The sequence below is a fragment of the Polistes canadensis genome, unplaced genomic scaffold (genome assembly GCF_001313835.1).
Source record: "Polistes canadensis isolate GaletaPanama2010 unplaced genomic scaffold, ASM131383v1 scaffold_24, whole genome shotgun sequence".
Classification (NCBI taxonomy): domain Eukaryota; kingdom Metazoa; phylum Arthropoda; class Insecta; order Hymenoptera; family Vespidae; genus Polistes; species Polistes canadensis.
In genome coordinates, this window is record NW_014569571.1 from 656,414 (window position 1) to 668,510 (window position 12,097).

Below are 12,097 nucleotides of genomic sequence, written 5' to 3' on the forward strand. Positions count from 1 at the left end.
TACCTACTTAAAAAAGAAATATAAAGTAGAAATAAAAAATAAAGAAAAAAAAAAGAAGAAATGATAAGAATTATGATACTAAAATAATCTTATGAACGATCAGGTAATAAATATTCAACGATTTCAATGAATTTTTTTCTGTATTTTTTTTTTTTTATCTTGAAGCGTGAGGAAAGTTGATTAAATTTGTATTGAAATTGATTTTTGTTCTTGTTTTACTCGACAATGAAATGAAATAATAAGAAATGTCCGCGCTTTATTTGTGTATTCCTGCAAGGTGAATAAAAATAAGAAAAACATGGTTTCCTTGTATTCTAACTGAATTTATAACAGCTACTAGGGTTTATCTGAGACAACAGACGATTTGTTATAAATTTTAAATCTCTACTTCTTTTTTTCTTTTTACGAGTATCGATCGTGCTACTCGCATGCTGTTTAACTCAATCTTGAGACATTTACAATTCATGTCTATATTATATTTATATATTTATTATTATCGTTTTTTACGTTTTTGTTTTTAAATTGAATGAAATAGGACGATTACAATTTTATAACCTAATATATTATATTTATATATGTGTCTGTAATTATAATTATGGATTAACGATAAATCAGAAAAAGTGTAATAAAATTCGTTTTATGATTTATCATAAATCAATCAATTGGAAAAATAAACATTTTATGATTTATTTTATTGTATTGTATATATTAGAATTATTTACATTATAAAATAAATCATAGAATTCATTTTGTTGTATTTTTTGTTGTAAATATTTGTTTGAATTACCGGCACATATACATGTATGCGTGTACATATTGAATGTAGAATATACGATATAATGAAAATTATAGCGAATCTTTTAATAGAAGAATACGGATGGGATGTGATTTTCAAATAGAAAAGTAGAAATATTGATGCAGAAAAAGTTACAGAAAGTGAAGGAAAAAAGAATTGGGAAAATAGAATAAGATGAATATTAGGAAACAAAGAGAGAGAGAGAGAGAAAAAGAGAGAAAGAAAGAGAGAGGAATAGACAGACAGACAAATAGACAGACAGACAGATAGATAGACAGAATATGAGAAAAAAAGTGTTTGTTTTTTGTACAATTGTGAGACGAGAAGAAAAGTATCGTAAGGATATACTATCAACAAATTAACGATTACAATAAATGAATATGTTTAACACGTTGACTGCAGTGCACATTTCACGTGATTTGTCCATGAATTTTTTATTATGGAATGCAGATTTTTTGTTGAAATTTGTTTTACAGGAGATAAAAGAAGTTGTATAATTAGTAGACCATTTTTGTGGTTATCAGTTATTTCAAACTGTTCAAAAATGATAGTAGATTATAATTTATGTAAATCGATAGTTGATTTGTTTGATCAAATGATTGCTTATAGATCACCATTGCGAAAAACTATAAAATTTGATAGAAAATTGACAATAGAGCTTTTATTATTAATTACTTGTGTTGTAAATTAAATGATGTTATACACACAAGTAATTAATTCGACAAATATTTTAATTCCTGATTTTAGGATCAAGTTAGTGATATGTATTTAATGAAATGTTCTGATGATGAAGATTGCATTTTATCAAGTTTAGTAATTAAGTACAACAGAAAAAACGTTGTTGCATTTAATGCATATTTTCCATGTAAATATAAAATTATTTTTGCATGTTCTATGTGTCATTATTTTCTTCCACATACACACAAACCCTTATATAAAAACAATGGTATTATTTAAAAATTTATCAGTATCGATATTTACTGCAATTATGTATTTTTACTATTGGTCGTGTTGAGGTTACCGGTAACCTACATAGCAGTCAACGTGTTAATAATACAAGGTGTCTCATTTAAATATGAATATCCAAATATTTTTCTTGGATTAGTAAATAAAAAAACAATTACGAGAACAAAAAGTACAATAGAATTTTTGAAATATCAAGAACATCGTTCTTGTATATTTTTTATTATCGTAGTTTAATAGTTCATAAAATCATCGAATAGGATATTGAACAGTAATATTGAAAAATATTTCAATATTAAATTGAAAGTAAGAAACCTTGCATATATGGATTGGGATGTATATATATATGTGAGACTATAATAATTAGTTACGAGCCCTAACGCATATAAAAGGACACGAACGTTCTTACGTGTAATAATGTAAGAACTTGATCTAATCGTGGATTGATAATATTGAATGTGGGGTTTTTTTTTGTATATAAAATACAATGTTTATAGATAAACTTTTAAAAATTACCAATACTCAACATGATTTAATAATTATAATGACAATAATATAAAACGATCATGAGATAATAACAATTAACAATAATTATAATAATAATAATAATAATAATAATAATAAAAATAATAATAATAATAATAATAAAAATAATAATAATAACAATAATAATAATAATGATGAACAATATATGTGTCAATATAAATAAAAGTTTCGGGGTTCATTTTGTTAACTTACCATAGTAACGTCATCTATTTTTGAGATACTTCGAACAAATATGTTGACGCGGACAACCGCGGGCCCATCTAACATGGCAAACAGAACAAAAAGAATTAATCAATCGCTGAGCAATTAACAATTCGAATTATTCGATATGGTATTGTGCTTTTAAAGAAGAATTAGGTTTATTCACACGTCGTTCAATAATAGTTTCCTCCTCTTATTCCCTTCCTTTTTTCCTATATAAATATAAAAAAGTAGATAAGATGAGTAATAGAAGAAGAAGAAGAAGATGATGATGACGATGATGAAGAAGAAGAAGAAGAGACAATAAAAAAATAAAAAAAAAAGAATCAAGAAATGTAAGTGATGCGTTCCACATCGATTTTACATCGTGTAAAACCATTATGGGAACGTACACGCGCGTTTACGTTTAACTTACAAATTAATTTTCTTCCCATAGAAATATATTCAAATTTAAGGTTAATTTTTTTGTTTTACGTACGCAAGTTATATAATATAATAATACGCCGATATTTATGACAATGTATTAAGTGAACAAATTGGAAAAATGAATTTTATGATTTATATAAATCAAATAAATCATAAAATTAATTAGTATAATATTCATTGACTTAGACCACTATCATAATTATCGGTACACGTAGAAATCTGGTTCAAGGCTATGGTGGTATCACATAAATTAATTTAAAAAACCAAAAAACAAAACGAAACTGTTACTTCAGTCATTTTGTTTGATTTTGATTTGATTTTGTATGAATAAGTTTGTTAGGCCAAGGTCATAGTGCCTTTTGAGAACAAACCTAGTTCCCGTTCTTGCATATATTATACATATAATCATCATTAACGCATCACGGTCTTTATCACGGTAGTAGTAGACGAACCGGCACGCTTTATTCCTATGATGCTTTACTTTTTATTTACTCAAGAAGTCAAGAGGTTCCATTTAATGTTCCTCCTTAACGAGCTGAGTTGTTTCTTCGGGCGAGAAATGAAAATTAAGATGCTCTAGCGAGGACGCGCGAATGCAAGAAAAAAAAAGAAAAAAGAAGAAGAAGGGGGAAGATGATGAAAAAAAAAAGAAAAAAAGAGAGAGAGAGAAAAGAAGAACAGAGTGCGAGAAGACGACGACGACTAGGTTAGAGGACGATAAAAAAAATTTGATAAAATTATTTAATGGAATAAGCCAGGAGTGGCCAACCTTTTTTTTTTTTACCTATTAAAATCTTGCCATTTAAATACAATCAAACACACGTGTTTTGTGTATTAATATGTATGATAATGTAGGAGGAGGTATTAATCTAACACACATATGATATTTTTATTAATATTTATTATATTAAAAAGAGTAGCCATATATAGAAAAAATGCAGATTAAATTTTGGTTCTTTTTTTTTTTTTTTAGAATATAATTAATGAAAAGATAAAACTAACGTCTGCGCGTGTCTCCAATCAAGCGTTCATAATTTGATGTATATCTCCACAGACAAAAATAATGATAATGAATTATTAATAAGGAAATCAGTAAGTAGAGAGAACGTTGTTTTATTTTCGATAATTTTAAAATATTAATAAAACCGATTCACATATAAGTATGTTGATTCAAAACAAGAGTAGATACATTTGGTGATATCGGAATACTTTTCACGATTGACGTATTTTCTAAAATTCTTTTTTAAGTTCTCTTGCGCTTGTAAGATTAAATCAGTTTGCAAAGTTGTAATTTAATTTTTTTTATTTTCAATATAAAATGTGTCAGAAATCGTCTCCCGACTAAAAATTGTTTTACGATTGACATGTTGGTCACCCCTGAAATAGAGTACGACACTGTGTAGGTGTACTTGAATGAATATTTTTCTTTTTTGTTTAGCTTGAAAAGGATAGAAAGAAAAATTATAAAAAGAAAATCACTTTAAGCTTTTCGTTGGCATATTGAAGTATCAATTACTTGGCATTTCGATTTACGAGAATAATTTTTAAGATGATGCTGATTAAATATCCAATTTAATTCTTATTTCTTTATTTTATTATTATTTTATTTTATTTTTTTTCTTAAGTCATATAAAAGGTAAGAAAATTGTCAAGTATTCTTTAACACGATGTAAAATTAAATAACGATTAGGAATTGTATTAAACAATTATTTCCTATTCGACAAATATAAGAAAATTCAAAATGGCGGCTATTCTCGTTCGACGTGTTTCTTTTTTTTTTGTATAAAAACGAAGAGAATCTTCGGTATTTCTAATAAGAGAAAGGAAAAAAGAAAGAATGAAGGGAAGAAATTGGGTTGATAAAAGTTAAAAAGATATCTATCGTTTAAGTTGGGTAAGCGAAAAATATAATACAAAATGGCGGGGCCTCGGTATGGGTGTCGTCGATGACGACAGCAAGCAAGCAAGGGGGTAAAGTTCTTGCTGCTCGTTATGAAATTTTGGGTAGTGATGCTGCAGAACGTTTTGATTTCATCCATGAACAAGCTTGTTGATGTAGTAGACGTGTAGGGATGATTTTGTCGATATTGGTGTTGGTGTTGGTAGTGGTGGTAGTGGTCGTGATGGTCGTGGTAGTGGTGGTGGTGGTGGTGGTGGTGGTGCTGCTGCTGCTGGTGATGATTACGATGGCGGTGAGAGCAAAAGGGAGTGAGCCTGGGGTGGGGTTCGGGACGAGTTGGGTTTGGAGGGATGGCGCGTTCTCTAACGTCGTCGCATAATGAATTCTGGGTTACTCCGCTAACTTGCAATGAGCAAATCGATAATCCCGTAGGAAATTAACTAGCAACTGAACGAATCGATAGTAGTTGGTACCTGGGAAAGCCCGAAGGATGGTGTTGTGTAGATACAGATCGGTTAAATAAATTATACACGGCTAAGACAATTTGATAAATATTATTAAACTCCTGGGATTCGAGTGGCTAAGAAAAATTTCTACTATGAAGAAAAAGTAAGGGAGGATTGAAAGAAAGAAAGAAAGAAAGAAATAAAGAAAAAAGAAAAAGTAACAAGAAAGTAAGGTAAAATGATGAGTAGGACCTCGTCGATATCTCGACGTTTACTTTTCGCGATTGGTAAACCTTTAACCCCCCGCCCCCACTCCCACCCGATCAAAGAACCCATTCCAAAATATATACGTGCATAAAATAAAATATATATATATATATAAATATATGTGTATATAAAAAGAGAACTAGGTCGGGAGAGTTTATAAATTTATCGACTTTAAAACTTCGATCTTTTCCCTCTCATTTTCTTTTTCTTTTTTTTTGTTGTTCTCTCTTTCTCTCTTTTTTTTTTATTTTTTCTTTTTTTATTTTTCTCTTTTAAAAAGCGAGAGCTCCAAGCGTTTTTATATTTTCTAAACGATTACCGGAAATGAGGATCCGAGAGATATGATCTGTCCAATATTTAAGGGATGTTGTTGTTTTTCCCTTTTTATCGACTCAATGATTTAAATTCACGAGAAACATATTTACAATTTATTTTCTCTATATATACTCTTGTATATATATTTTTTTTTTTTTTTTAATTATTTATCAACTAAAAAATTAAATAATAATAATAAAATGAAATAAAATCGAGCATTGTGACAATTGGTGGAATGGTTGAAGTTTCGATAGTTCGATGATTTGTTCAGATACATGAAAATGATAAAAAAAATAATAGAAATGATTATAATAATGGATAAAACGAGAATGAAGGTAAATTATTTAGATTTGATAGTAGATAAATTTTTAAAAGGCGTTACTATGATTTATTATTTATCCGTCATCCATAAATATACTCTCGCGATTACGCGTTTCTCGAAATATTTCAACTTCGTAGGAAAAATGACGTAAATTTATGCCTCAACCCTCCCACCCATTCTCGGTGGTTATTTATCGTTTGTTGTTATTCGCTGGATAAAAAAGAAGAAAAAAGAAAAAAAAAAAGAAAACCTGTGAGTGCGTCGCGAACACGAATAGGAAAATATTTTAAAACAAACTCTCATTTCCTGATGTTAGATAAAAATAATTCACCATGGGGACACGCGAATGTTAAACCATTTTCTCGGATCAGGTATAAGATAGAGATAAGAAAGTTCATTTATATTTTATTTTTATTTTATTTCTTTATGTTTTTCCACCTCCCACTTTTGCTTATTATCGCTAAATACCATTGCGAGGGTAAAAAAAAAAACCATTTCTCTCTACGGTTTTTTTTCTCTCTCTCTCTCCCTTTCGATTGCGATATTTGTTTTGTTTTTCTTTTTTTTTTGTTATTAGAGGAAAGAAAAAATGTAAAGAAAAATAATATCAAACGGTGATAAGTAGTGGTGGTGTCGGGTCGACACGAAACGATCGATTAAATCTTATCGCGAGTCCTACGAGTTCCGTTATTGCGATTATCAAAGTTACCATTACGTTGGTACAATTTTTTTATTAATATTCGTGATCGTGAAAGTTATGTTTTGTATATATATATATTTTTTTCTTTTTCTTCTTTTAATAAAAAATAGAACACACGCAACTTCGTATGCATGGGGTCGCGTTTGATAACGCAAATACGATGCAACGTTTTGAATTATGTTTCTTTTCCGAATATTTTTCTATTAGATCGAATTTATTATCGATATTATTGTGCTATTATTTACTCCACAACGAGAAAAGGATATTTGAAAGGTATAGACAGGAAGGAATACCAACGAAAATGTTGTTCACACTAGGAGGAAATGAAGAAGAAAGATTATTTCCGATTGGGAAGACACGCCTAATTGAAACACCTGAATAACAGCTGAAAATTCAGTAGTTTAATCGACGTTTTAACGAACGGAAAGCTCGTCGGTTCCAATTATTGTTTTAATAACGATTGTAATTTACGTCTGCCCGTTAAACATCACAATGTCTTCAAATCGTTTCAACAATTATAAACGTTTAAACAAACGTTACTTCTTCTTTTGATAAAGATAGAAAATTTATGCTCGTTAATGATTATTTTTTAAGAATCTCAAGTTGTTTCGATGAAAATAAAAAAACAAAAAACAAAGGCAAAGGAAAGATTGAAAAATACAATACATATTGAATATTAATGAATTTTCATTCTTGACAGTGTCTTTCACGATTTTCACGCTTGTTTGAATTTAAGTTCTTATCAAAAGGGATAAGAAAATCCAACGTGTCAAAGCAGTCAACTTATTTTCTAACATAATTCGAAAAGAAAAGTAAATGAGATTGTCGATTAAATTTCACGAAAAAAAATTCTTAATAAAATTTCTCACTCCTGTTCGTTTTATATTTAACATTTTAATGAATAAATCACAACAACAAAAAATGACAGATTGAATAATAATATTCTTTTTATTCGTGTGTGTGTACATATACACGTATGTATTTACTTATATACATACATCTGTGTACATCGTTTGAATCGAATATTAATATATTTAATAGAGTAATAATATTAATTACAGAAAAAAATATATCGAAATATTTGTTCTCGACGATGTGATTCGTGCACAGTGTATGCGAGCCAGGCGTATCGTCCTGAACCATACAGAGTGTTTAAATAATATTTCGCCCTACACGAACCAGGACAAGACGTCGGACACGCGAATTTTGTTAGTTGACAAAAAACCTTCCTTAAATCCTGAAGATCTCATTTTTTATCTTCAATAATCGAATTTTTTGTTCTTCATTTTGTTTGCTTTCGTATTTTATTTTTCATTTGGGAATTCGTAGTATACACAAAAAATATTTCATTAATCGCGGTTTTCATTTCTATTCTTTATTTTGATATCGAAAAATATTCGTTGATTAATTTGTTAACAAGTAAAAAAATTGAATAAAAAAACAATCTTACCGAGAAGATCTTAGATGATATTCTGATTTAGCTTTTATTTTTGACTTGTTAATTAATTAATTAGGCTTGAACTATTTTATTGGTGTTTGGTAGTCTTGAAAGAACAATATTCGTGCAATTACACTTGGTGTATACACTTGGTAAATTCTCAAACTACAATACTAATTACGGTGCACGAAATAATCTGTGATATTGATATGGGTATATTTAGAAATAGATGTTAGATATGTTGCTAATATTGAATTTACAATTTTATCTAGTTTCTTTGATCACGTAATATCGAAATTTAACGATGACAATTATATTAATTATAATATAAGAATTGGATTATTCGATATGAAAGATCAACAACAAGAGAGAAATATTTAAACAACCAACAAATTAATGCAAACAAATCAAAGAACAATCTTAAGCATACAAAAAAGAAAAGTTACTTTAATTGGAAAAACAAAAAAAAAGTTAGAAAAAGTGTCATTTTTATTAGCCAAAAAGAGATAAGCAATCGTCGACGAATGTAAGAACTAAAATGGCGTCCATGAAAGTTTGGAAGTATCGCAAGATAAGAAAATTACTGTTGGTGATATTCGGGTGAAAAAAAAAAAAAGAAAAACGATACTTTAGAGAATAAAAACTAAATTAAAGAATATCTTTATATTTCACGAAATAATGTTCCCTTTCTAACCCTCCCTTCCTCCCTTTCCTCTTTCCTTCTTTCTAAGTGTGTGTGTGTGTCTCTGTGTGTGTGCGCTTAACACGATTGCATATCTATGAAGGCAGCAGAGAAAACGGAATTTCTATCTTATATGCAAATTGAAATTTATGTTTGAAGCATCTCGCGTAAACGCGTACACATAATATATATATATATATATATATGCATATACACCCACACACAAGCAAAAATGCGCAGATAGCGTTGCGTTAAGACCAAGCTTCGGCGTTGGTTACGTTGCGGTAAGAGAATAAGCACCTGCGTCAATGGATCCAACCGACCTAGTTGCCGAACGACGCCCTACGACGTCCTATAACGGCCCTACGACAACGACGATTCGACATTTTTCATCTCCGACAAAAAAAAAACCTTTCCAAATATTTACCTTCACTTATGACGAAATACAACAACAACCACACTGACATTTAAATCTAAATTCCCCCTTCCTCCCAATCCTTCTTCACAATACTCTTTTAACATTGACTTTTTATTTCACTTTAACTTATTTTACCCTTATTTCATCATCAATCTTATATCGAATCTTGGAATAAATGTTTTTTTGTTTTTCTTTTTTTTTTCCGTATAAAAATAGGAAAAAAAATTCCTTTTTTAATTTCTTTGAAAGCATTTATAATATTTTTTCGCCTTAATTCTTAGCTGCGATATTCGTTGTCACGTGAATGAATGTTGTGTCAAGTATGAGAGACTTTTTTTTCTTCTTTTTTCATAAATTTTCCAGGATAAAATTATGAAAAGTCATTATTACGAAACAACCAGTCATTATTTAGACCAAAAAAATTACCAAGTCAGTCATTATTTAGACAAAAAAATATATTTTGTCTTGTTGTAATCGGCACGCTTCGGGAAATGAGAAAACAAAAAAAAAGAACTAGCAAAAAGGAAACGGAACAGTTTGATAAGACAATGTTTCAATTGATTTCGTACAACAAAATTAGTCGACGTCTTTTCCACGTTTCTCTTCCACACAGGACGAGGAAAAAGACGACGTTCTGTCCGAGACATTTCGCGTTCGAAAACGTCGCAAATTCGAAAAGAAAACGATGGTAAAACCAAGTACAACCCTTGAAATGGGCCGTACTAAGGGGGTAGGTTTTTTTCTCTGGTTTTAAACCGGCGTGTCGATTTCTAGACGAGGTTTTTCACGTTTCTTCTTTTTACCCTTCCTCCCCCCCTTTTCTCCCCAACCGTTATTTTTTTTTTCTTTCTTCTGCTTCACTCCTTCCGTCCCTCCCCCTCTTCCTCCTCCTCCTCCTCCTCCTCCTCCTCCTCCACTTTCTCGTACAACCCTGTTTCCTTTTCTCCCCCTGTTTTGTTTCTTTTCTTTTTGCGAATTTTCTGAAAGAAATTTCTTCCCTCGAACGACCCATTTGCACGAATTGTGGAGAGCTTTTAAGAGAAAGAGACGAACTGTTTATGAATGGTTTCAAAGAGAGAGAGATAGAGAGAGAGAGAGTTAAAGAAAAAGATATAGGAAAAGAAGAAGAAGAAGAAGAAGAGGTAGAGGGGAAATAAAACCAACGAAATGCGGTTAAAGGATCAACCATGAGATTTTATGCTTAATGATGTATTACTTATCAAACGATACTAAAGTGAAAATGAAGACACTGTGTTTCTGTTGGCCGGTTTTATACTTTTTATTATTATTATTATTATTATTTGTCTTTGTTAGCGTTCTTTTATTTATAAGTTTCCGTCACGAGAAAGCGCGAAAATTTACTAACAACATATTTCTATTTCTCAAAATCCTCTTTTCTTCGTGTTTCAATATTTTTGATAAATTTTAATGACGAGTCTCGGTTTCGTATTTGCTGGTCGAGTTGACTCGAGTGAACTCGATCGATCGAGCATGGTTATGGTTTCTTTTTATTTTTTTTTTTTTTATTTTTTTTTTAATAAATACGAAATAACGCGCGCAATGTGTGAGTTTTTCAGAATGCGTTTAAATCGAGGAAACCAAAAATTGCAAAAATTATGATTGTTTCGTGATACGTTGGTTTTTAAAATAACTGATTTCTTAATTTGATCAGAAAAGTATATAAAGTTGTTGTTTTGATTTTCTTTTTTTTTTCTTTTTTTTTTTGCAAAAGATAGGCTCTACAATCAAACAAGTTATGTACAGGATATGCAAATATTGAAACTTGAGAACTTTCACCTTTTGGCAGCTGGAAAAGATAGAGAAACATAAAATACGAAACAACGAGTATATAAATCATTGTTTAATAATTTGTTAAACAAGAATATTTATTTTTATTCGATTAAAATTTATAAAAATGAGAAAATATCGCAAAATGAACCCTCATTGGGTTCTGGACGACTCATATAACAATAATAACAATAATAATAATGTAACCTATTAAACGTTAAAGGAGACGTAATTCAGGTTGAGCTCAGACGATCGTTAAAAGTTGAATGCAAAATGGTCCGTACGAATGATCATCGATTGCCGTTTTATTTTTGCGGTCGAACATGCGATATTTCACGGCGAGCTGATCAAGAGACCGACCGAACGAATGAACGAATGAACGAACGAATGAACGAACGAACGAACGAAAGGTTTTCTTCTCTCTTTCATTCGTGGCTCATTGCTCTCCCTTACTGAAAAAGAAACTATAATACTACTACTCCTCCTCCTCCTCCTGTTACGCATTTTATGTCTTACGAACCGTGACATTTACCGGATTTTTCTTATTCTCGGAAGAAAGTACACGTGATCGGAAATAAATCATGTGATTTAGAGCAAACGAATTGTATGTGACATCGAATGATTTTCTTACAAATTTTTCAATCTTCTCAAATTTGTTATTTATCTTTTTTGCAAACATCGAACGATACGATCATGATACAAATCTCATGGAATGTAATTTTTCATCGAGTAAGAAAACGATTTTTAAGACCACGATTAAAAGAAAAAAAAAAAAAACGAAAGGAAATAGAATAAAATCGGGATTGTCGTTTTATGGGATAATATTATTAAGTTAAAAATATGAAAACAGTTTCTAAGTCTCTTTCTCCCTCTCTCTCTCTTTCTCTCT

At 30.1% G+C, this 12,097-nt stretch overlaps 1 protein-coding gene across 10 annotated transcripts in view; it reads right to left on the reverse strand.

The window, feature by feature from the left end:
• The window catches only part of LOC106783657 (glutamate-gated chloride channel), a 78,161-nt gene that overhangs the window by 32,340 nt on the left and 33,724 nt on the right, over positions 1-12,097 (reverse strand). For 2 of the 10 annotated variants that reach the window (XM_014742368.1, XM_014742376.1), the window contains one exon: positions 2,498-2,565. The exons of the other annotated variants lie outside the window; for them this stretch is intronic. In XM_014742368.1, the coding sequence (XP_014597854.1) occupies positions 2,498-2,565 (68 nt within the window). The remainder of the gene's footprint in view (positions 1-2,497; positions 2,566-12,097) is intronic. 10 annotated transcript variants of the gene reach the window in all.